The sequence below is a fragment of the Lepisma saccharinum genome, chromosome 16 (genome assembly GCF_977018435.1).
Source record: "Lepisma saccharinum chromosome 16, izLepSacc3.1, whole genome shotgun sequence".
NCBI lineage: Eukaryota > Metazoa > Arthropoda > Insecta > Zygentoma > Lepismatidae > Lepisma > Lepisma saccharinum.
Genome location: NC_139244.1, coordinates 63662937 through 63690624, shown reverse-complemented (window position 1 = coordinate 63690624; position 27688 = coordinate 63662937). Strand labels below are relative to the sequence as shown.

The window sequence follows — 27688 nt, the reverse complement described above, 5'->3', positions numbered from 1 at the left end:
TGCCTTGTGTGGAAATGAAAAGTAATATTTTAATCCTTACCCATCGCTGAAATTTGGCAAAAGTGTTTTTCACCATCATGGGCATTCCTCGGTTGTAGTGACCGCATCAAAGTCAAAAGGGTGTTAACAAGCCAAAAGTGTTTGTGACTGTTCACATGTATCTGTAGACATGTGCAACTGCCTTGTTTAAAATGGTTTTTGCATTTTTATTACATCTTTTACATGCCAAAGGTGCATCATACTCGTTCACTTTCATCAAACCAACCAGTAACTTTATTATGAGGCTCTTGTCTATGCCAAAACACACAAATATTTCTGTAAGGATATATATTTTGTAAATATAATGAGGTAAAATATATGTATGATATTTTATATTCGCAAATATATTCTGATAGTCAATTCCATTTATTTCAAATTCATCTGTGATATTACACAATCTTTGTTTCATAATAACAATAATATTTTACAATGTATAAGTAACAATGCATATGTAATATTATATGGAATATAAATGAATTGGTGACGAATAGTTACAAAAACATAGAAACTGGACTTTGTTTCACATTTTAACATGTGATTATGTATTTTGTATTTACACTATTCTATATTATGGACAATGTTATTGCTTCATACAGACGCAACACTCAATTTCAATACTATGAACAGGACATCATTCATTCATCATAATCAACAGTTTCATATCTACCATATCTATAATGCACAAAAATAGTATCATATTAGAAAATATCTTTTTCAGTAATGCCATTTACATATTTTAGAAGTCGTGGATTTGTAGAACTAACATGTATTGACAAGTAGAAAATATATTTATGATTGTGCTTGTAGGGATGATTGAATCACTTAGATCCGAGTATACAATATACTTCTGGTCCCAATTTTGATTAAAATTACTATTACTGTATTATAGATATCACAGGTATTCATCTGTCATTCCTCTTCTCTGGAACTAAGTTTTATTATCAAGTTACCGACTTTCTACATGCAAACAATTAAGCTATAAATTCTTACAAAAATGAGTTAGCTCAAACAATAGTATAAGGGTCAGTCAGTGGAAAACAGACCACCTGTATATCTCGACGTGTAGATACCACGGCTCCACGAAACTCCTGCTACTGGAAGAGGGGTTCTGTTGTGGCCTGGTAGATGCAGTCATGTTACAGGCTTGTGTGAAGCCATGTGAAGTGCAGACGTGCAGGGACTTGCCGTCCGGCATATAATGGAGGCCAGTAAGGAAGAACAGAGATCAGTAATGTGTTTCCTGATGGCAGAAGGTGCTAGCACAAGAGACATTCATTATCGAATGGCGGCAGTGTATGGGGACCATTGTTTATTTCTGTTGCGGGTTAAGGAGTGGAGTCGGAGGTTTGGCGAAGGAAGAACTTCACTGTATGATAAACAATGTTCCCCATACACTGCAGTCATTCTTCGGTGAATGTCTAGCATACTAGAATCTTCCGCCACCAGGAAAAGCACGACTGCACTGCTTTATACAAGCCTGCAACATGACTGCATCTATCAGGCGACAACGGAACCCACCTTCCAGTGGTAGGAGTTTTGTGGAGTCGTGGCATCTACACGTTGAGATATACGAGGTGGCCTGTTTTCCACTGACTCACCCTTATAGTTCACATATTATTCATTACAACAACAACACATACCAAATATCATTTCTCAACAATTACAATCAACCAATTAAAAGTTTTTTGACAGATTATACAAGAGTCAGTCATCTGCTGTTACAGCATCTCCATAATAATTTGTTACTATTAATGCAGGTAACACCTTTGCAAGATCTATCAGCACTTCGTCAACGACATTGGTGCACTGTTCTAGATTTAACATTTCCAAAGATGTTAAATGGCCCGGAATAAGTTTGAAACATGCTCCGGTGATTCGCACCACACCAAGAAGATCTAGCACTTGCAAGAATTGGCACCTTTTGATTATAAACTCCAGTCCGTCTTCTGTTATATCCCAGCACCATCTAAGAGCCAGGAACTGAAGCAATGGGCAATTCAGAGAAATGCTCACTGCTCCTCTGTCATCTAAATTTGAGCATTCGGACAGATCTAAGTGTATTAAGTCTCTCAAGTTTTGTTGGGCGAGAAATAAAGCTAAAGCTACAGATGTTAATTTCACTCCCCTTCTCAGTTTTAAATACATCAATTGCAACTTCCCTATGCTCTCCAGGCTCTTGTCCGTCATCTGATCGCAAAATGATATCCCTAGGATTTGTAGTTTCCTGCAATTTTCCAGTTTTCCAAACGCAGCATCCGTTAAGTTCTCACCATCTAATTTCAAATTTAACAGTGTGTCCTTCATTTCCTCTACTAGGTACATTATATCACTGTCATCAATGTGAACAATGCCATCGATATTTAATGCTTCAAGGAATTTACACTTACACACTATTTTTCGAAGCAAGTTTCCATCTAGAACCTTGCAATGCGACACATTCAATTCCGTCAAATGTACGAATTGTGAAATTGCTTCAAAACACTCTACATCCACGAGTTCGCTACCTTCCAAATTCAACAAAGTGATATTGGGGTACCTATTCACTAACCTCTGAACCAAGTTGGCAGTGATTGACTTGCAAAACCTAATAACGAGCTTCTGAATTCTTTGACAACCTTCAAATGCAGCACTTAGGATTTCATCTGCGTCATGGCTCTCGATACGCAACATGTCCAACATTGGCACATTCGATAGAACATATGTTGCATACTGCGAGCTTACATTCTCATCGCAACAAAATTTGCATTTCCTCCATAGCAATGGGTCATGTGAGAGCATTCTCCATCGCAAACACACAAAACTGGCAGCACAACACAAGTCTTCAACTGACAAATAAGAAAATACTTTTAGGATCATCTCATCTGGCAGATCATTTATAAGTGCCGTAGAAACAAGTTGGCAACTGTCACTAGGTGGTGATTCACTCCTCAACATTACACAACTAAATTCAAACTCCTTCCCACGATGAAGGTTTCATGAGGTAAGTAACACATGGAACTATCCTGGGAAATGAAAAGAATAAATGTAAGCATGCAATTCAGAAACATATTAACATAACAAACACACAATAAACGAATTTCAAGATTTCACTGCTCCCCTACTAGCAAAATCAGGAAAGAAGAGATAAGGAAAAGGAGTGAAGTTCCTTCCAGACATTGATCTAAGCCGAACCAGTAGGATGAAAAGGATCTTGTCAGTGCCGACATATGTTCTTACATGTTATGCATGCATCCTCTCATTCAAAATTTTTAATTGTTACTGTTGTTGTTAACAGAAATATTTAAACTTACAACTGAAATATACAGGGTGATGCATACTGCATCTACCAATATTAGTTGGCAACCCCTGACGGAACGCAGGGGCACATGCACAGAAGTCTCCCATGCTTAGGCAGCTGGAAATCTTGCAATCAGTCTGCATTCGGATGGATGCCTCCACTGCCACAATTTGTCTCAACAGGTGAACGTTCCATGGCAGACTGACTGCAAGACTTGCAGCTGCCTAAGGATGGGAGACTTGTGCCCCTGCTTTCCAACAGAGTTGCCAACTGATATTGGTAGATAGAACATGTGTCCCCGTGTATATTGTCTGTGTGAATCTACTTGAAATCTGTACAATACAAACAGGGAATGCTTTGTGTTTACAATGGTGGTTTGATATGTTAAATGAAAAGAAAAATACAAATTAATCTGACTAACTTTAATTTATTTTTCAACATGATCGACTTTCAAGACAGCACACATGACCATTGGCATTTTAATCAAATTATATGATTTAAAAAAAACAAAAAAACATTTTTTTCAATATCTGCTAAATAACTAATTTACAACCCACCCACAGTATTACCACTTCACTGTTCCCAAAAAAGTTTTCTTCCCAAGCCATTTCTTGAGATTTTGGAATAAATGAAAGACAAAGGGGACTAAATCTGGCAGCAAAAATTTGTTTGGGTTATGCTTGAAACACTCCACATACAATGTAATATGTTGCAGTAAGATGCTGTCAACTCCCCTTGGAAAGAATCTTGGGCACACAATTGAAAAACAAATCTCCAAACATAACAAGATGTAACTGGAATATGTACATTCATTTATTTGTAGATGGAAGAAGAAAGAATTAGGATCAATCTGCATAAAAGAGGCCAGAAAAAATACTGTACAGAAGGTTGTTCTCTTTATATCCGACCATCTTTGACGGGTACTCACCTTAAGAGATACCGCGCCTCCACCACTGATCATGTTCTATTGGACCCCCAGCATTGTGGACTATCACCCAGCATCATTGCAGTTTCCATTGCAGCAAGCTCCGGCACAGGACAGGCATGGGAATTCTGTCCCACTCCTCCCTGCAAGTTTTCCATAGACCATCCAGGGTACGTGGGCAGCGATGTTGAAGACGTCGTTTCAACAGTCCAAATGCGCAAAAATCCATTGGACTGGTATCTTGGCTTTTCACAGGATGTCTTCAAACGAAATGATGAATTCCTAATTCCTCTGCCATTTCCTGATAAAAACGTAGTGATGTTCTGGCGGTATGACTCAAAGCCTTGTCCATATGGATCATCCCCTGGTTCGCGTCCATTCCATACAATTGTGGGATGTCTTTCCGATAGGTAGGTGTCAGAATGGAGTCTTGGAAGTATCTGGCATTCACCTTCACGTTTTTGTCCACCTTGCGTATCATCAACTTACCCTGATATCCAAATCCCGTCACAACCATAAAGCCATGAGGGAAACTTTCCCTGCACTGACGAACAAAGTTGCTGCGCCCCTTGCCGTCAATGTCACGGTATGTGACACTTTGCTTGCAGCCCTTCTCCTGGTGGTTTTCGTGGGTGAATGTTTCGCAAAGAGAGCCTGTTGTGTGTAACGGGCCACAATAGCTTTCGCAGTATTCACCCTGAGTGTTTCACAATGCATACGTATGAAAACTTAGCATGGAAAAGGGCCATTACGTAACCCTCCCAATACCGGTTGATTTTCGGCGCCATTTGATAACATTCACTACCAACACTCGCGCACCTACAAGGTCAGACACAACACTGCTCCCGCCAGCAGACCCATAGTTCCAGCATGATACGCCAGGTGGCAGCACCGAATCGACAATGATCAGATATAAAGCGAACAACCTCTGTATTTGTAATGTAACAAATGGTGAATTTTTGCCTTTTATAACTACTGCAATAAACCAAGTGAAAAATGCCTGAAATATGTAGTAAGTGAGTTCCACGGCTAATTCTGTAATGCTACGATAGAAGTAAACAGTGAAAATTGTTCACACATGGTTGCTAGTTGCTGTGATGATACTAACACCAATGCGAATGTTAGAGAATGTTTCATTTTGGAAATATGTTGGCCAAATCCTCACATTGCTGCTTCATTTCACTGAATTCCTAACTTGCACTTTATTGAAAGAAATATATATGGATGTACCATACAGCTTTTCATTTTCTATTCTGTTTAGATAAACTCGGATCTACTTTTCCGAATTCATATTATTCTGTGTATCATATATTTGAATTTCAGTTATAAAACGTTGCTCTTCTGCCTCATTAGAAATCACTATGATGAAGATGAATACATGAAATGGATCAAGACACAGACCCATGCCGTGGTCAGGATTCAAACCTTCTCTCACAAGTCAACAACCGCTCAAAATGCTCAACAACCAATGGCAAGCCATGTCACACACAGAGGGAGTTCAGGCATTATGGCAGGTGGTGCCATCTATCTCGGAACATATGCATTTCTGAACATATGTTCATATCAACTTCTTTTGTTCCTTGTCCTGTCAGGAATCACCTCCTGAAGTTTGTCCCCTGTGTTCTGAATCCACCCCTCACTCCCTCTCTCTCTCTTTGTATATGTGCGTGCGTGTGTATTTGGAGATGAATATTTGCAAATGAAATATTAGCATCAAACAAGATTTAAATAATTTGCTCCAAAAGCAAACACTGCATACCGTAACAATCTGTAGAATCTTTGAAATGTAATGTACAACGAACTCTAAAATCCCAGACATTTAGCCATTATCTTTCCAATCAGGAAATTGCTAGAACCACGTAAGGATGTCTTGTCAGATATTGCCGAGCTTCCTTGAAAGCCATCGTTGCAAACAGATGTAAACAATCACAATCAGGGAAGAGACGACATGTCTGACTCTGCATTTGTTTAGTAAAATCAATCTGAATAAATGTCTGGGGAGAGAGAGGTCAGTGGTCAGTTCTAAATTAGCAATCAGAGGGTGCAGAAGTACGAGCTAAAAGTCTAGGAGAAAGGGAGAGAAGTCTGGGCTTCCAGACTTGCACCACACACAGACATCTCGTTTAACCAGTCCGTGGTTTGACACTACGAGGGAGCTTCTCCACATAGTGAGAAACCGGTATTTTCTTTCACCATGCTGATCCAGTCTGTATGGGTTAAACTCAAGTGTTGTGTTTTGCCATCAAGTGTATAGTTATTACCTTTCGCACATTACCATTGAGCTCACCATGAGTAGCGAGTTGCTCTAGAATAGAGGATGAATGATTAGTGAGCTACATCAAAAACTATGTTATCATATAGAATTTGCTGCGTGGGGAGTAACTTGATACCAACCACATTCTGCACAACCCAAAAATTTATACATTCATTTTTCTTGCATTTACATTAATAGAAAACTTGTAAGGATTTAATTTTTTCACAATGTGCTTCAGGCGATGGAGTCTGTAACAGCAAAATATTTGGAACTATCAGATATTTGAGTCAATGCAGTTTACCTAAAATTCATTCTAAGACAATTATATTTGGTATGTGATGTCACAGGATCATGTTTACAAGGAAGCAAAACAAGAGGAATAGAAATATCCCTTCTGTTTCAATGTAATTTTCTGCTTTTTTTTTTTAAAAAAAAAAATCTGTTCCTGTTATCAACAGGTAAGAGCATACTCTTTCTAGCATGTGCCATTAGAAGATATTTAAGGGAAAACCTATTACAGTTGAACCTGAGTTATATGTATGTCAAGGTGAAGAGAAAATACTACGTACAACTGAGAATTACTTACAAATCAGATTTAGGTACCATGCCATATCATCATTAAAATACTCTAATTGTATCTATTTTGAAGAACAAGATGCAGTATAATACAGGTTATTTCTGTCATAAAGTGGTAAATTACAAATTTAAAAGTTTGATTCTTAAATACATTACATTTGCCACTTTATTAGTTTTATGTGGATTAGCATCCACTTCCCAAATAAATATTACTTTCTGGTCAAGTGTGGAACTTTCTCTCCTTCTGTTCTCCATGGCTGACCAGTAGCAACTGAAAACGTTCACTGAAAGAACCGTTGTTCTGTTTTTATTATGGAGCATGGCAAATGTTAGCTATCAGCATCTTTTTAACGTGTGTACTTTTGTATCATGATTATGTACAAAAAAAATGCATCTCATGTTCTGAACAACTGGGGCAAATCTTTCTCCTCAGATTTCATGTAACTTCTTGCCTTCTCTGTGACACCGCCGTGCCACACTTGTCTTTCTCGCAACTCGAGACCGACCACAGACATGCTCGCCTATTCTGTTTTGTATTTGAAACTTGCTTTGTGATTTTGTAACAACAGGAATTGTATACTTCTGTGACATTGTAGCTTGGTTACGTACAAATCAACTGCATTTTATGCAAATTAGTACGTATAACACCAAATTACATATAAATGTATTATGTACACATAAGGTTTATTTAACACTTTTAAATTATATTTTGCCAGGACCTACAGTAATTTACGTACAAAACATAATTATGCAGAACTGAGTTACGTATACAGCAGTCTCAACTGTCTTATTAAGTGTCTCATATCTGTGGCTAAGAGAAGATTATCATATTGGGAAGTCTTGCTGAACATAAATGTAGTGCAAGTGTACCATGCACAGAGATGTGAAAGAACATAGCAAGTGTTAAATTAATTTAAGTATATCTTGTATTGAAAGTCTCAGTGATGCCTCGCATCATCAAGAATTTCCATGATAGAACACACTGTATGGAGTCTAACTGAACGAGTTGTACATGTTACTGAACAAATAAAATAGTACAGTGCCTCATTAGTGAAGCACATTGTCCGACTTCTGAGTGGTCAGGTGGTATCGTATCAGTTTCACGTGCCAAGAGTTTTGTGTTTGATTCCCATCCAGTTGTCCTTACTTTATTTTATTAACTTGAGCAACTGCTTATTGCATTTTATGTAACACAACTTATTGTAATATGTATGAAATAGAATTTTATTTAATTTGGGGGGATACTATTTTTTTTTCAATGTTTCTTTAAGTACAGCAATAGGTAAACACAAGCAATGCTGTCACTACACTTTTTGCACATGGTACAGAGTGGTAATTATCATAAAAAGAATAGAAAACAAAATATTTCTCAACAACTCGCACAGAAAAAAAAGAAAGAAAAAAAATTCCCAAATAAATAGTTGCTTGAGTAAAGAAAAAAGAAAAAAGCAAGAGCAATCGCTATAACCCTCGGCACATGAAACTGATATGCTATCAGTTGGAAGTCAGACAATATATTCACCTAATGAGGCACAAATGGAAATCTTCAAAACAATTGCGTTTTTACAGAAATGGCTGGCTAGTGCACATTAGCACCTTGGCATGTCAGTACCTATAGAGCATCCAACCACTACAAAGTCCCATCCCTAACTCAATTCCCAAGCTGTGCACTATCCTTGTAAGTGTTAAGTAAGGATAAAAACTTAATGACAGAAAACAAATTATTCAAATCTATTTTCACATTTAATTTCTTATGAGTAAAGCCAGCACTGGAAAAATGATTAGGAAATGAAAAGCAGACTAAATTCAGCCAATGTACAAAGTAACCAAAAAAGTTCTTGCCGTTCTAGAGCAGTGATAAACAAAGAGCAATACAGTGGACAGATGTACCTTTAGGTTTCGAAGTAATCTCCATCAGCATCCAACACCTTTTGCCAACGTTCCTGCAGCTGCACAATACCCTGGTGATAAAACTCGGCGGGCTTGGATGCAAAAAGTCTGTGAGTGTGTTCCGCAGGTCTCCCTCATTTGCGAAGGATCTCCCACGGAGGTGGTTGTCGAGGGAATGAAACAGGTGGTAATCTGTTGGTGCAAGGTCCGGTGAATATGGTGGATGGCACAGTGTCTACCGACCAAGTTGCTGAAGGGTCTCCCGGGTCCTCTATGCCACATATGGCTTGGCATTGTCGTGCAGGAACAGCACACCCTTGCGATTCACCAATGCCGGCTCCTTCTGCCGCAATGTACGGTGCACCCTTTGCAACTGCTGAGAGTAGAGGTCAGCAGTGATGGTCTGACCAGGTGGAAGGAGCTCGTAATGCACCACTTGCCGACAATTCCACCATACAGAGAGCATAACCTTTCGTGGGTGCAGAGGTGGTCTTGAGGTGAGGAACAGGGTCACGTGGCAACAACCAATGTCTGGTACGCTTGGGAGTGTCATAGAGGATCCACTTTTCGTCACCAGTGAGCAAGCGATCAAATATGGGTGTGTTCAGGTGCCGAGTGAGCAAGGACAAACAGGCTGTCACTCGTTGTTCCTTGTTGGCTGCCGACTATGTGTGGGGTACCCACTTGCTTAACTTGTATGACTTCCCTATCCCATGCTGGTGCAGTCTGATTGTTTCAGTGGAAACATGGAACCTTTCTGCAAGTTCATCACACGTTAGATCACTGTCCTCCTCGATGGCTGCTTTCAGGGTCTCGTCATCCAACACATGTGGTCGCCCACTGCGAGGTTCATCCGAAAGGCTCACATCTCCCGAATGGAATTTCTCTTCGAGCTGGATGAGCTATGACTGCTGTGTGTGTGCAACGTGCTTGTATTACTGACAGTCGATGGTCAGACTAACTCCCGATCGCATGGCAGGCTCGTGCGTCATTTCGGTTCCTCTCTGTGAGCGCATGATTAATGGGACGTCAAAAACGGCAAGAACTTTTTTGGTTACCTTGTATTTGATTTTTGTCTCCTCTACCATGAAAGAATGTAAAAGTTAGTAATTTTTTCTGTAGTATTATGGTTATACACGATTCTGAAAGGGGTCCCAATGTTACAGAAAGAAACATATCTTCATGCTAGTACAAACAGTAATATTTGCAGACAACCACATACTGATGGCAGCAAGTGAGGATGATCTACAAAGGATTGTTTTCAAACTTCAATCAATTCTTACAAATTATAACATGAAAATTTCAGAGGATTAAACAAAGTCAATGGCAACAAATGGTAGAAAACTTCCAAGAGTGAAAATAGATAAACGATAAAATAATTGAACAGTTAACAGACTTTGTATATTTGTTCCTACAATTTAAAGTCTGATCCGAACCATTATGTGCCTCCCACTGGGTATCCTTGACTAAAAGGTGATGACGTTAACACTATGCCATGAGGGAGGTGCACAATATAAATTAAGAAATTAGCTACGAGTAAATGGAAAACACATTTAAGTACACTGATTTAACACACAAATCACATACACATATAATATTAGCTTCCTGCTTTCACTTAAAGAAGTTCATGAAATTTGATTGCTTTTGTTTGTTTATTTTTACATGGTCAAGAAAATCTTCCAATTTCATTTATAGCATTTAGCTTCTTTACAAATTATTGTCTGGGGGTGAGGGAGTTCAAGGATGAACACACATACACAAAAGGCATGGGAAATCCCACATTATTGAGGAGGGGGTGAACGCGGCATATAAGCAAACAGAAACTTTCTCTTCCCTACAGCTGAATCTCAATTATCCAAATAAAAGGTTCGAAAATTCAAATTACATATACATTTTTAGCATTAGTTCAATAGGAATTTCAAGAAGAATAAATTTCTGTTCGAATTACTGAATAATTCGTAACAATTAAAAGGAGTCCACTATTTATTTAATTACAATTAATGATCATTGATTGCAAGTAGGGGGGGAAAGAGAGTTCACCAACCGAAAATGGGGCTCGGTGGGGCTCGCCTTAATGGATTTCTCTCGTAAGGCATGAGCCCCATTTTCTCGCAGTGTTGCCAGCTCACCCCAAGAATATTCCACCATGATATTTTACAGACGAAACTAACCTACGAATGGGAGTTGGCAACACTGGCAACATTAATTGCGGTTCAATATTGCCAACTCACCCTAAGAATATTTCACCATGATATTTTACAGGCGAAGCTAACCTACAAATGGGCAACACTGACTAGTGGAGGTGGCCGGGTTCTGCAATATTAATTGCGGTTCAATTTTGCCAACTCACCTTAAGAATATTCCACTATATGATATTTTACAGGCGAAGCTAACCTACGAATGGGAGTTGGCAACACTGGCAACATCAATTGCGGCTCAATATTGCCAACTCACCTTAAGAATACTTCACCATATGATATTTTACAGACAAAACTAACCTACGAATGGGAGTTGACAACACTGGCAACATCAATTGCGGTTTAATATTGCCAACTCACTCTAAGAATATTTTACCATGATATTTTACAGGCGAAGCTAACCTACGAATGGGCAACACTGACTAGTGGAGGTGGCCGGGTTCTGCAACATTAATTGCCAGTGTTGCCAACTCACCTTAAGAATATTCCACCATATGATATTTTACAGGCGAAGCTAACCTACGAATGGGAGTTGGCAATACTGATTAGTGGAGGTGCACGGGTTCAAGAACATCAATTGCCAGTGTTGCCAACTCACCCTAAGAATATTTCACCATGATATTTTACAGACGAAGCTAACCTACGAATGGGCAACACTGACTAGTGGAGGTGGCCGGGTTCTGCAACATTAATTGCCAGTGTTGCCAACTCACCTTAAGAATATTCCACCATATGATATTTTACAAGCGAAGCTAACCTACGAATGGGCAACACTGACTAGTGGAGGTGGCCGGGGTTGCGTCCGAATCAGCAGCAGATGTCACCTGCACCGTTACATCCGGGGACTCAGCTAATTTTTGTTGTCCGAATTTGCGGTAGACGTGGAGTCGGAGGGAAGAGCAGAGAGGCGCGACAGATGCACGCTTGAACTCGCTGTGATGCTGCGCTTGGCAGCCATATTCTAATTTTTATTTTGTACAGGCAACATTTACTGATTAGAGGATGTAAAACTCAGTTATATTTTTAATATTTTATCGATAATGAATGCAGAAAAATTGAAAATGATAAAATAGCGTGCTATATTTTTAATATGAGTAGTTAGGTGGAAATTATTTGTTTGTTTGCGCCCCACGCAGTGGGTGAAGTTCGGACTGTCACCTGGCGGGAAAAGTGACAGGCGTACTACAAGGAGACATGCAGATTCAAACGACTTGGACGTGACTTCGACGGCACGCGAGAGCAACGGGGAGAGAACGGGATGGAGCGCTTGCCAATCCGGACACGGCTTTTGTAAACCTCTCTCGCGGGAACGATGTGCCACACACACGTGCGCGCGCGCGTGCCTGTATTGTGACGCAAGCAAACAAATAATAATTGTTGTTTTTTAGGATGCCTGGCCCCTAACCCCGCCAGGGTGCGTGGTGCCCAACCAAAAAGGTTCTAACGGCTGCGGCTCTAAATAACCGCACCTCTGTAGGGTTTCACGTGTTTTTTTTTTTCCCCAAACTTCCATGAAACCCTACAGAGGACCTCCGTAATGCATGCAACGTGTACTAACGACTCTAGTGTTATTTTGATGTTGTAATATTTTTGGATATAGAGTTTTATTGTGAGATATAGATAAAAATAATTATGTTTATTATAATATTTTTTGATGAAGATGGTGAATGTATGTGTGTGTGTTACAAATAAAGTTGCATGCTTTTTTTTCTAGTGTGTGTGTATGTGTTTTTGATGTTTCGACAGCATCTGAAACGATAAAAAAAAGAATTTTATTGTTAATTTTCTTGTGTAAAAAACAACAACAAATTTTTTTTGTGCAATCTACTAGATTGGTAGAAAAATATATTAGTGGGCAATAAAATCTGAAGAAGATTTGTGTCTAACAAAAATAAGCTAAATAGAATTACACATGCATACAATATTTATTTATTTTTCTATCTATAATTATATTTTTCTTATATATTTTTTTTATTTTTTTTATAGAGTTGATTAAAGCACATATTTGAGGAAGGCAACACCACCCATATATAAATAAACATACCCCCCAAAAAAAATGCGCTCCATGAAAAATTGCCCTGTGTGCAAAACAGCCATATCAAGCAAATATTTTGCAAGACATTGTCGCACCTGCGTGCCAGGCAAGCATTTGGCTGCCACCGAACTGTGTTCCGGATGCAATAAACATATTACAATTGCGTATGTCAAGAAGCATAAGCTTACTTGTCTAAGCAAAAATATATCTGGGGCCCAGCCTTCGACCTCCACCAAGAGGAAGGCAGAAGCAGCCTCCATCAATGCACCACCCGCTAAACGCGTCAAGCCTCCAAAAGCAGACCGGTCTGCTTTCGGGGGAATATTAGGAGATTACGTTCAATTGTCGGATGGCTCATGCGACGTGCGTAGCTTTTTAGAGGAGAAGCGAGCAGAAATAGTTTCTATTTTTAGTAATGCACTGGCTACGCACGCCTCCACTAAATTCTACGCATCGCTTCGTTGCTGGTACAAAAGGCCATCTGATGAAATTTACAGCTTCTGCCACAACACCAAGGCGAGGACGCTGCATCTGGCGGATGTCGACAACCTCGAGGACATCTACAACAAGTTTGTCGAGGAGCTGGTGGCAAAGCAAGAAGAACATCAAGCCAAGGGCTCGGGGGGTTCGCTGTGTGGGGAGCCTCACGAACTGCGCGTCAAACTTTCCAAGTTTGTGCCTCTCTCCGCCTCCAGCTACGTCCCCTTACCAGAAGCAATTGCGGAAAAGAAGGCCGTCCTGAACATTCAGAACAGTGACGCCAAGTGCTTCGTTTGGTCTGTGCTTGCAGCGTTGCACCCTGTTCACTGGAAAAAACAACCACACCGAGTTAACCACTACCTACCCTACGAGCCAGAGCTGGAAGATGCCATTGCTGGGATCAACTACCCGGTGGAGGTCTCGGATATTCGCAAGTTCGAGGCCCGTACACACAACCCTCGGTTGGCCATTAATGTTTATGGCCTCATCGACAAAAAAGTGGTGTACCCCATCCGGGTGAGCGACGTAGACGACAATGATGCTCGAGAAATCCATCTCCTACTCATCAAGAACAAGGCCCATCACCATTACACTCTTATTCGCTCGCTCTCCCGGTTGGTGTCGAGTCAAAAAAGCAAGCATCATGGTAGCATAGAAGTTTGTCGAAGGTGTCTGATCACTTTTGACAACCAACGACAAAAACACCAGAGCTTACAAGAAGAAAACATCGCTGCCGAAAAACTCGCTCGCCACAAACTTTATTGCAATACTAACGAGCCTGGGCTGGCAGACTTGCCCGAACCTGGCACCGTGGAGCGTTTCCACATGCACGGTGCCATGGTAGAGCACCCCGCCATCATCATTGCGGATTTCGAGGCCTTCCTCAAACCCCTGTCCACTTGCGATCCCGATCCTGAAGTTTCTTCCACCACCCCTTACCAACTCCACGAGGCATCCAGTTTTGCATATGTTGTGGTGCGACGAAATAAACACATCGCCCCCGAGCCCTACGTGTACCGTGGTCCCGACGCAGCCAAGCACTTCCTCGAGAGGATGGTTGTCGAGGCCATCGAGATAGGAAAGATACTATTGGCCCCCAAGTCTATGCTCCCACTGTCCCCCGACGATCAACGTAGACACGACGAGGCCATCGCTTGCCCTGTCTGCGTCAAGGAGTACACCGCCAACAACCGTAAAGTCCAACACCACGACCACTTTAACGGTAGGTATGTTGGTCCTTGGTGCAACGGATGCAATCTCATGGCCCGGGACCCGCGATTTATCCCGATCTTCTTCCACAACGGCTCGGGGTACGACTTTCACCACCTGATCAAGCATCTTGGGTACGACAACGAGGGAATCAACGTTCTCGCCCAGAACGAGGAGCGTTACATTAGTGTGAGCAAACGAGTGCCAATCCCGGGATCACGCTCTACCGTCGAGCTTCGCTTCCTCGACTCTCTCAGGTTTCTCCCAGCAAGCCTCGATGCTCTCGCGGGGAAGCTTAGCGACGAGCAAATACGCATCACTTCTGCGAATTTTCCGAACTTGGACGTCGGTCTCTTCAGGCGTAAGGGGGTCTACCCCTACGAATACGTCACAGACCCTGCCAAGTTCGCGGAGACGTCGCTACCCCCCCAGGCGAAGTTTTACAGTCAGCTACGAGGCTCGAACATCACCGACGAAGAATATTACCACGCCCAGTCCATGTGGCGCGAGCTGGGTTGTCGAACTCTCGGAGACTACCACGACGCCTACCTCAGACTTGATGTGACGCTCCTCGCCGACGTGTTCCAGACATTCCGGGCGACTGCAAAGACCATCTACCAGCTGGACCCCGCCTACTTCTATAGTCTCCCCGGACTGGCGTGGTCGGCCATGTTTCTGGTGACGAAAATCGAGCTGGAGCTTCTTTCGGACGTGGACATGGTGCTGTTTGTGGAACGTGCTATCCGGGGTGGCATGGTCCAGGTGTCGCAACGGCACGCGCGCGCCAACAACTATCACATGGCTACTGGCTACGACTCCTCCCAACCGTCGAGCTACATCATGCATACGGACGTGAATAACTTGTACGGGCACTCCATGATGCAGCCACTCCCCTTTAGAGGGTTCGAGTGGGCTGACCCTTTCAAATTCGACGTCGAAAGTTTCGACGATTCGGAACATGGGTTCTTCGCCGAGGTGGACCTTGAGTTCTCCGAGAAGCTACAGGATTTGTTCTGCGATCTTCCCCCTGCACCCGAGTTCAAGTGTCCACCCGATTCCAACCAGACGAAGCTCGTCATGGATTTTAAACCCAAGAAGAATTACGTCCTGCATTACCAGAATCTCCGATGGTTGATGCAGCGAGGGGTCACGGTCCACGCAGTTCACCGCATCCTCAAGTTCGAGCATTCTCCGTGGTTGCGTCCATATATTGAAGTCAACACCGAACACCGCACCGCAGCCACGTCCGAGCTTGATAAGGATTTCTTCAAGCTCATGAATAATGCGGTGTTTGGCAAGACCATGGAGAATGTACGAAATCGCGTGGACATAAAATTGGTGACGAGGAAAGAGCGATGTCGTCAGCTTGTCGCGAGTCTATTGTTCAAGTCTCGAACAATCTACAACGAGCAGCTGGCTCTGATTCACATGAGGCAAGGTGTGGTGAAACTCACCAAGCCCATCTACGTTGGAGCCACTGTTCTGGATCTGAGCAAGCTCCACATGTTCGAGACATACTACGACATATTACGTCCACACTACGGCCACAACAACTCGCTTCTCTACACGGACACGGACAGCTTGGTGTACCACGTTCGCACAGCCGACGTATACGGGGATATAGCCACAGTTCCAGCTCTTGAAAAGCTCTTCGACACCTCGGGCTATCCCCAGCCGAACCAGTACGACATCCTGGCCCGCAACAAGAAGGTGCCTAGCAAACTCAAAGATGAGAAGGACGGAGATGTGATTCTCGAGTTTGCAGGTCTTCGCGCCAAGGCCTATACCATCAAAGCCGAGGGTGGCGTTACCAAGAAGGCCAAGGGTGTCGGCAGACAGGTGGTTCGGGAGCATCTTACATTCGAGGACTTCGTGGATTGCCTCAAGACCAGGTCGTCGGTTCTAAGAGCAGAACAGCGCATCCAGAGCGTCGACCATGTGTTGACCACCAACAAAGTGAGGAAGATTGCCCTGGATCCCAACGACGACAAGAGGTGCGTTCTCCAATGTGGAATCCACACACTGCCGTGGGGGCACTATCGCTTAGCAGAAAGCAAAACCTGCAACATATGCCCATCTTCAACAGAAGATTCATAAAACAAAACAAAAAAAAACAAAAAAAAACAAAACAAAAAAATTATTTTGTTAGTTATTACAAAAAAAAACACTGACTGTCATTACAAAAGAAACTTTGACCGTATTCTTAAATAACCAGCATACCTATGAATCTCTTTGGTTTCCGAAAACAAACCAACATGGAGACTGTACACCGCGCGACGACAGATCATGAATTTCTACCTTCCATGTTAACTAAACTCAACGGTCTACTGATTGTTCACCTTAACAGCATTTGGACGAAATTGGATGACGATGTGGGCAAGATGTTTTACGTCTTCAACAACAATTTACATTTTTACAAAATTCCGATCGATGGAAAACTTCAAATCACCGTGAATCCGGAAAACGTAGGCGAAATCAAAATATCTACCGGCATGAACATTTTTCGAATCAAGCACGACAAGATGCTTTCTAACATTACGTACGATGTTTCTGCAGGAGATTGTTTATACGTTGAACTCCTAGGAGATTACGACAAACTTATTCCTCTCTTCGTAGAATTACGAATCGTCTATCCTATTATAAATAACCGTTAACCAAAATGCCTAACGATATTTTCGGCCACACCAAACGTGTAGACCACGCAGAAGAGATTCTCATGTTGGACGTCAGAATTAAAAAGTTGAGGAGCGATTTGATCGCTTTGCAGGAGACCTTAAACAAAAGTTTAGAGTCGGAGATTGCTACGCTCCAAACGCAATGTCTGGACCCCATTCTGAAAATCGATTCCGAACTGAAAACGCTCATAAAAAATTATGTCGACGTACCTTCTTACGACAACGTTCAAAATATACAGTTGAGCGTGGATAAGCTTCAAAATGATTTGGCCAAATTACAACAATTTCAATCGAAAAATGAAGATTTGGAAAAATTGAAACTCGAAATCGAAGAACGAACTTCCGCAATCGAAAAAAATTTCTCTGAACTTCAAACCGTCGTGAAGGATATTGATGTAGAACGCTTGCATGTTGTTGTTTCCAAATTACAAGAAGAATTCGCCAACACGTTGGAAGAAATTAAATCCAAGTTACAGACTTTGGAAGATACCATGACGAACCTACCATCGTCAGACGAACTGCAGGTCATCGGCAAAAGCGTCGCGAACATAAAAATTCAATTGGAGGCTTATCAAGATTTCGAACACATTCAAACCACCATCGCTACGCTTCAGGCGTCTCTGGAGTTGATCAACGAAGAAATTAAAAATATTCACGCTGAAGCAAGTGCGTTGACGAGCATACAAGACACGTTGAGCACGGTTCAGCAGAAGATCGAATATTTAGAAAATTTAAACGTCGAATCGAACCTTGCTCATTTTCATCACGTACTGGACAACATACAGGGTGACTTGGAATCGTTACGGACGAGCGTACCTTCGAGCGAAGATTTGGAAAAATTGAAAACGGCGGTGACGGCACTATCCGATTCGAGCGACATCAAAAGTTCGTTGAGCGATCTCGAGAGTAGGGTTGCCAATCTCCCCACCTCCAAAGAATTGCACACTTTGAAAAGAAGCATATCACGTATGCTGAAACGACTGGAAACGGAAACGGCGAACGTGGAACAGATTCGAGACGAACTTGCTTCGCTGGTGTCGACGCTGCCCACTTCGCAGAGCGTCGCCGACCTTCACACGCAGTTTACCGAGATGCGAAGCATCGTGAACGATCTTACCGAGAAAAGTTCGAAATTGAACCAAGTCGAGAACCTTCAGAGTATCGTCGTCAACATCAGAGATCAAGTTGGAGTGTTGGAATCCACGCAGGAATCGACGCTGGCCTCTTTCGGTGCCAAGTTACAAGAACTCAACGAAAACTACAAGCAGTTGAACGTGGAAGTGAAAATCAAACCGTCATTTTCTACAGTAACGGATACCATCGTCGAACATTTGTTGCCCGTACAAAATACACTGGGACAGCTTCACAGCAACCTCGTTAGCGTCGATACTAAATTCGCTAAACTGCATTCTCTGCAAGCCATCGAAATCAACAGCGTACCCAATCAACAGAGAATCTCCACGTTCGTCGAAGGTAACAAACTGTACATGTTACATCCTTATCATCCGTACTACAAGTTTCTCCTCGATGGTACAATTCAGATAAACGAATTTTCGTACTGGTCTCACGGCAGAAAAGCTAGCGTTCCCACCATGACCTTGATATCGAATCGTGGTGTTCAGAAAGCAGGAAACATTCCTCTGGCACGTTGGAACGAAACGCGCAACATATATGAAATACACGAAGACGAAGATCTCACCGTTTTCGACGTGAGTGCCGGCGATAAGCTGATCATTCAAAACACGAGCGAAGTGCCACCCTCTTTGAATCCCATCACGCTGGTGCTTCTCTTCAAACGTAATCTCTAAAAAATGTCTAGGCAAGCCATCGTCGAAGAATTGCATAAACCTGCACGCCGCAACTACAAACGTTTAGCTGTGGTAACCAAGGGAATCGATGACCTCTGGCAAAGTGACCTCGTGGAGATGAGTAGCGGCAATCTAAAAAATGTGCATAAATTGAACAAGGGCAACAAGTACCTCCTCACCGTCATAGACACGTTTTCGAAATTCGCATGGGCTCTACCTTTGAAAGCCAAAACAGGAACGTGCGTCACGGAAGCATTCAAGACAATTTTTCGCGAAAGCGACAGACGACCTCGGTTCTTGCAAACGGACAAGGGGAAGGAATTTTACAATGCCGTATTCCAAAAGTTTATTCGGAAACACGACATTCGACATTATTCAACCTTCAGTCACATCAAAGCCAGCATCGTGGAAAGATTTAATCGAACCTTGAAAACACACATGTGGAAACGATTCACGCTTCGAGGAAATTACAAATGGGTCGACATACTGCCGGAACTCGTCGACACCTATAATAATACAGTACACAGAACGATAGGCATGAAGCCAGCTGACGTTACGAAATCTGACGAGCAGCGTTTAATTTCTACAGTTTACTGTCCAAAGTACACTCCCACGACTAGCAAGAAATCAAAATTCAAAATTGGAGACCAGGTGAGGATCAGCAAATTCAAACGCACCTTCGAGAAGGGGTTCACAAAAAATTGGAGCACGGAACTTTTTACGGTGGTTCGAGTTTTACCCGGAAACCGACACACGTATATAATAAAAGATAGTAGCGATGAGATTTTGAAAGGAAGATTTTACGAAGAGGAACTCTCTAAAACAAAACATCCCGACACGTACCTCATCGAGAAAGTATTGCGTAGAAAAGGTGACAAACTATTGGTGAAATGGCTGGGACTTCCAGAAAAAAGTTGGATCAACGCGAACGAAGTGATCTTGTAAGTACATGGAACGTGGTGAAACGTCTACCGGATTCGGAAAGTCAAACGAGAAAAAAGAACGGCGAGTTGCTTCCCGACAGCATCCGCTGTCTGATCGTAGGTCCTTCGGGGTGTGGGAAAACAACACTGCTCGTGGACAATTTTCTCCTCGCACCGAATTGGTTAGATTGGAAGAACAGGCACCTCTACGTATTTTCGAAAAGTCTCGAACAAGCGAAATACAAGCAACTGATGAAACTGTACGATGGTCTGGACATTGCAACGTTCGCTTCGGAAATAAAGCCACTCGACGATTGCCGTGAAAATTCAGTCGTTGTGTTCGACGATGTCATCCTGGAAAATCAAAATGAAATTCGCAATTTTTTCACGCAAGGTCGTCACAAAGGAATAGATTGCTTCTTCCTAGCTCAAACGTTTTCCAAAATTCCAAAACAGTTAGTACGCGACAACGCTAATTTCATATGTTTATTTCGTCAAGATCACACCAACCTCAAGCACGCATACGATGACTACGTAGGCGGAGACATGAACTACAATCAATTTTCGGAACGCTGCTGCTCCCACTGTTGGAACAGTGACGATTTCGGATTCGCGACGATCGACATGACGAGAAAACCCAACGACGGAAAATACAGAAACAAAATCAACGACTTTCTAAACGTTGCAACGTTGTGAGAAACGACGTGTATAAATAACGTTATGACGAAACGAAAAATCGAAGACGAAAATCTCAAGCTTCGCGATTACCTCGCGAAACGCTTCAAAGGTTGGAAATCCGAGAATCGCGGATTCTACGAAGAGAAGAAACGTCAAGATCAACCTGTGATCGACGCCATCAGCGATCTAGGTAAAGAAATTAAAGGCGTCACGGAACAAAATAAAAATTTGATCAACGAACTCGTACCACTTGCAGCTAAAAGTTACACCGTACCCACGCCCATTTCGAGCATTCCTTCGACGCCGTTCGAACTAAGAGACGTACCGCCACGACGTCGAGCCATAGGTAGCACGTCGTCGTCTTTGGATAAGATCGAGTTGGGGCCTTTGGCACGAGACTACCTGAGCACGGGGAAATTCGACAAGGATGAAGTGTTCGGATTGTATCCGAGCATGGAGAGCAACGAAGGCGGCGGTGTGGTTTGGAAGATTGGAAAATCGAAGGTGACCTTCGAAGGCAACGACATTAAAGTTAATTTAGGCGAGAAGGATAGTTGGAACAGGTATCCGGGTACGGTGGGACTGTGGGAACTTGTTGCCAAAAAGCAGCCGAAAGATTACACCGACGAAGATTACCAGAGTTACAAGGAAATTTTGATCATGACGGATGCCTTGTACCAGAACAACGACGCCTCGCAGAATAGGGTGAAATCGAGCAGCGGCGAGAAGTACAGAAATCTCATCAAGCCGATATGGAACCAGGTGAAAACAGGCAGCGGCATCAAACTCTACAACACCCTGCCCAAAGAGTTTGTGTGGGTGGACGACGTGCGCAAGCTCATAGACAGGTTGTTGGTTATTGCAGGAGAGGAGAATGCAGGCAATCGTAATTTCTACAACGAGAAGATAGGAATTATGGACATGATCAGCACAAAACTTTCCAACTTCATCGTGAACGACGACAAGGGTATAGGTTACCTCATCAAAATCATCAACACGCTGCCTCCAAGATTCTGGAACGTGGCCGAAGGAAAGGGACTCGTGAACGACATCATCAACAAGTTACCTTTCGAGATGCATTTACCCGGCTACCAGTACTGCGGACCGGGTACCAAACTCGAGAAAAGATTGAAGAGAGGAGACAAGGGTGTGAATCCGTTGGACGCTGCATGCAAAGATCACGACATCGCCTACAACACCACTCGCACCGATCTGGATGCACGTCACGAAGCAGACAGAAAGTTAGAGCACGCAGCTTTCGAAAGATTCGTTAGCAGAGACGCTTCGCTGGGAGAAAGAGTTGCAGCACTGGGCACCACCATCGCCATGAACACAAAACAAAAACTTGGGTGGGGTATATAAATAACATACAGTAAAAAAAAAAAAACACATCATGTCTGGTATAACCGTCTTGCCACACGAACTGCTGTGTAAAATATTCAAACATGCAGTAAATGGAGATTGTGAGGATATAAGAAAATTTTTGATCATAGCGAGATCAACGCCGGAATTTCGCATCCCTTGTGAAATGGCTGTTAAGGATTATCTTCGGGAAATTAGCGGCATGAGGTGCGGCGATCTCGACACTCTTTTTTCGGTCGCAGGGGAAAAATTAAACAATAGGTTAGATGAACTGCACGAGGCGAGGCTGGGGAGAAGACGATTCACAGATGATTGGCATAAGTCGAAACAAGAGACGGAAGATATCATCACGCACATTATCGCATTTTCCGAAGCACAAACTTTCTTCCTCTAACACAGACAAAAAAATCTTCGATACAAAAATCTCGTGAAAAAAATATATATAAAATAACACACATCGTGAAAAAAAAAAATCTTCAGTGTATATAAATAACACACATTGTGAAAAAAATTAAATTTCTCTAACACACACACTGAAAATTTCTCTTCAATATGACGACTGAAAAAATGAGTGACTTTCAAGCATTAAAACAAATGCTAAATTTGTCAGTAGAGTATGTAAAAATTCAGGAATTAGAAGTGGACAAACCTTACACGATAACTTCCGGTTCAATTGTTTCTACCCAGTATGGTCCCAAGGCGCGTTTGTTGCTCAACGCACAATACAGTCTATTTTTACCAGATCGATACGCTAACATGTTATCCGACGAGAAGCTAGCTATTTTAATCGAGAACAAAACTCAAATCGTGTACAAGGGTACAAAAGAACTTCTTGGTAAGAAAACAAAGCACGTAATAGAATTTGTGTAACGGCTCTGCGCGGAGTATATCCTTGAAAAAAAATTACACGGAACAAAAAAAAATCTCAGAACATTTATATATAAATAACATACCGAAAAAAATTACACAAAACAAAAAAAATCTCAAAACATATATATAAATAACATACCGTGAAGATAACATATAGAGCATCAACATGAAGCCCAAAGGTGTCGTGTACCAGATACCTTACTCCAATCTGAAAAATCTAGGTACCCTCGATGGTTTACTCACCAAAAAACAACGCGAGAAGAAACGTTCTTGCTTGATGAAAGGACACGGAATGAAATTACTTCTCAGCACACCTCAATTGAGACGCTTGCAGCGTTCGCGGAAACAGCAAAAAATCGGAGGTTTCATATTCAGCATCCCAGCCATCCTGGCAGCATTGGGGGCTGTTGGAAGTTTGGCCGGCGGAAGTGCCGCCATCGCGAAAACCGTCATCGACTCAAAAAAGAACAAAGCCGAGTTGGAAGAACAGAAACGTCACAACCTGGCCATGGAGAAGAAAGGGAAAGGTATAACCAAAAAACAAAAAAGCAACCTCGATGCTTTAAAAAAATATAAAAAAAAGAAGAAGCCCTGTCCAACTTCGATATTGAATCTCTAATCGAACTGTTGGGAATAAAAAACTTCAGGGGTGTTTTCATGTCCGATTCTCTACCCTCTGCTGTGAAGAAAAAGGAGTATGGCGTGGTCAACCTGGACAGTTACAAAAATCCTGGTACACATTGGATATGCTACCTCAAAATTGACGATAACAATGCATTTGTTTTCGATTCGTTCGGTGGCACACCGCCTGCCAGGTTGGTGAAGTATCTCAGTGTTGCCAACCTCTACTACAATGACAAACGCATCCAGGGTTTCACCGATGTTAACTGCGGCCACCTATGCCTTTCTGTTCTCGCATACATGTCTAAAATAAATAACCCGTCGGTGGAACATTTTCAGAAAGCATTGTGGAACCTGAAACACGATGGGCGTGTTCCATCTCACGAGCGAATCTTCGATCCTGAAACTCACGCTGCACGACGACATCGTCTATCCTAAATCCGTAGCTCTGCGTGCATTCTACAGCATGTACCTCATACCTAACGTCACGCAGCACAATAATAAAATTAGTGTCGGAAACGAACACATCGTCGTCACGCCAGGCCAATACAATCTTTCCACTTTGCAAGCTCAGTTACCCAAAGGCACGTACTTTTCTCAAAATTCGGTCACGCACAGAGTGGAAATCGTGTCGGCAACGGAGACCGTGGACCTGGGCACCATGGGAGAACTTTTAGGTTTCGAGAACGACACCAAACTCGAAGCTGGCATCAAACATACGGCAACCAACATTCCTAAATTTCTAGCCATAGAAACTCTAAACGTTCACTGCAACGTGGCGGAAGGCATGATCACGAAATCCTCGGACGGATTGTTAGGAAGTCACAAGCAGACAGGCATCATAGCCACATTCAAACCCAGTTCCGAATTCATGGAACCGATCATCTACACACCCTCTTCGCCGATCTATTTTCCAGTATGCCGCAACCGCATAGACGACATAGAGTTGGTGGTGACAAACGAGAAAGGAGACGTGGTGGATTTCGCAGGTGCAACGACCACTGCCATCGTGGAGATCAACGTATAATAAATAACACGCATAGTAAAAATGGAGCAAATCGAAAGTTACGAATTGCAATCTTTCCCTCCCAACCGTCGCACGTTCGCCAATCTCAACGAAGCAAACAGGGAGATCGAATACGACGTGGACGTAGGGGATGGGTTCGTTCATCCTCACAGAGCAGACCTCTATCTTCAATTCGACGTGGTGAAGAAGGAAAGCGGAGACGCATTTCCACCCAATGCAAATTTGATACTCGTGGACAACTTCGTGCCTCACCTGTTCTCACAGGTGGAGGTAAGGAAACACAACACCGTCATAGACAGAATAGATTATCCAGGCATCACGTCGACGGCAGTGGGAACATTGAAATTATCCAAAACGGACGCAGCATACTACCAGGCGGGAGGATTCGAAGCGGGGACCAAAATATCGACTAGAAGTCACACGGTGCTCTTTCCCATGCGTCTGCTGCCGGGATTCTTCTCGGACTACAAAGAGATCATGTGGAAGGGGGGATTGCGCGTCACGTTTCGAAGAGCGGCCAACGACAACGACGCACTGATGCGATACACCAACTTGAACGCTGACGGCACGCCGATAGCCAACACATTACCCGAAGCGGCCAAGTGCGTCATACGGAGCATGGAATTGAGAATGCCGATCGTGGAATACGAGACGAACTACGCCCTCAAGTACAAAGCAGAGATCTTGAAGAATCCGCAGGTGCCGATTCACTTTCACGGTTACCAGTGCGTGCAGAAGATGGCATCGGGAAGTCACATGGAATTCGACGTGACAACTCAGTTCAACAACATACAGTTCGACATGCCAGATTTCGTCGTAGTGTTCTTTCAAACCGGGCGCGATAACAACCAGGAAAAAGATTCCAGCAAGTTCGACGACTGCAAGATCAAGAACGTTTATCTCAAAATTGGACGCAACGAAGTGTTCCCGCGCGAGAATTACAACCTCGACATGACCAAAGACGATTATCTCAAACTTTACGAAGCTTACACCTCTTTCAAACGCGTGACCGAGGGAAGCATGGACATGTACTACACGCCCAGTGAATTCAAAACCCGCAGGCCGATGTTCGTCATCAACACATCTAAGAGAAAGCAGGTGGTGGTCAACGATCGAACCAACATCATGGTCGTCTGCGAGTTCCACGAAGCCTTGCCCGAGGACACCGTGTGCAGCGTCATCCTGATTGCAGAGAAGTCCTTCGTCCACGACGTGAAGAACGAGAGGGTCACAGAGCAGTTTTAACAAGTTTTTTAACATTTTTTCTTGCACAATAAGAAATTTTTGTACTAGCACAATCAGTTTTCAATAGCACAATACGAAAATTTCACTAGTTCAAGATCAGTTACAAATGTCAATTTCATCAGTTATCAGTTACAATATCTTTTTTCTCATCAGTTTTTGCACTATAGCATCAGAAACAAATCAGAAAATTTGCACAAAAAAAATTTGTTGTTGTTTTTTACACAAGAAAATTAACAATAAAATTCTTTTTTTTATCGTTTCAGATGCTGTCGAAACATCAAAAACACATACACACACACTAGAAAAAAAAGCATGCAACTTTATTTGTAACACACACACATACATTCACCATCTTCATCAAAAAATATTATAATAAACATAATTATTTTTATCTATATCTCACAATAAAACTCTATATCCAAAAATATTACAACATCAAAATAACACTAGAGTCGTTAGTACACGTTGCATGCATTACGGAGGTCCTCTGTAGGGTTTCATGGAAGTTTGGGGAAAAAAAAAAACACGTGAAACCCTACAGAGGTGCGGTTATTTAGAGCCGCAGCCGTTAGAACCTTTTTGGTTGGGCACCACGCACCCTGGCGGGGTTAGGGGCCAGGCATCCTAAAAAACAACAATTATTATTTGTTTGCTTGCGTCACAATACAGGCACGCGCGCGCGCACGTGTGTGTGGCACATCGTTCCCGCGAGAGAGGTTTACAAAAGCCGTGTCCGGATTGGCAAGCGCTCCATCCCGTTCTCTCCCCGTTGCTCTCGCGTGCCGTCGAAGTCACGTCCAAGTCGTTTGAATCTGCATGTCTCCTTGTAGTACGCCTGTCACTTTTCCCGCCAGGTGACAGTCCGAACTTCACCCACTGCGTGGGGCGCAAACAAACAAATAATTTCCACCTAACTACTCATATTAAAAATATAGCACGCTATTTTATCATTTTCAATTTTTCTGCATTCATTATCGATAAAATATTAAAAATATAACTGAGTTTTACATCCTCTAATCAGTAAATGTTGCCTGTACAAAATAAAAATTAGAATATGGCTGCCAAGCGCAGCATCACAGCGAGTTCAAGCGTGCATCTGTCGCGCCTCTCTGCTCTTCCCTCCGACTCCACGTCTACCGCAAATTCGGACAACAAAAATTAGCTGAGTCCCCGGATGTAACGGTGCAGGTGACATCTGCTGCTGATTCGGACGCAACCCCGGCCACCTCCACTAGTCAGTGTTGCCCATTCGTAGGTTAGCTTCGCTTGTAAAATATCATATGGTGGAATATTCTTAAGGTGAGTTGGCAACACTGGCAATTAATGTTGCAGAACCCGGCCACCTCCACTAGTCAGTGTTGCCCATTCGTAGGTTAGCTTCGTCTGTAAAATATCATGGTGAAATATTCTTAGGGTGAGTTGGCAACACTGGCAATTGATGTTCTTGAACCCGTGCACCTCCACTAATCAGTATTGCCAACTCCCATTCGTAGGTTAGCTTCGCCTGTAAAATATCATATGGTGGAATATTCTTAAGGTGAGTTGGCAACACTGGCAATTAATGTTGCAGAACCCGGCCACCTCCACTAGTCAGTG

General features: G+C 42.6%; 1 protein-coding gene across 4 annotated transcripts in view; it reads right to left on the bottom strand.

The window, feature by feature from the left end:
• JMJD5 (Jumonji domain containing 5) overlaps nucleotides 1–27688 on the bottom strand; it is a 53540-nt gene that overhangs the window by 12861 nt on the left and 12991 nt on the right. For 2 of the 4 annotated variants that reach the window (XM_083138241.1, XM_083138242.1), the window contains exon 3: nucleotides 1586–3041. The exons of the other annotated variants lie outside the window; for them this stretch is intronic. In XM_083138241.1, the coding sequence (XP_082994367.1) occupies nucleotides 1744–2973 (1230 nt within the window). In that variant the 5' untranslated portion in view covers nucleotides 2974–3041 and the 3' untranslated portion in view covers nucleotides 1586–1743. Of the gene's footprint in view, nucleotides 1–1585; nucleotides 3042–27688 lie in introns of those variants that run through there. 4 annotated transcript variants of the gene reach the window in all.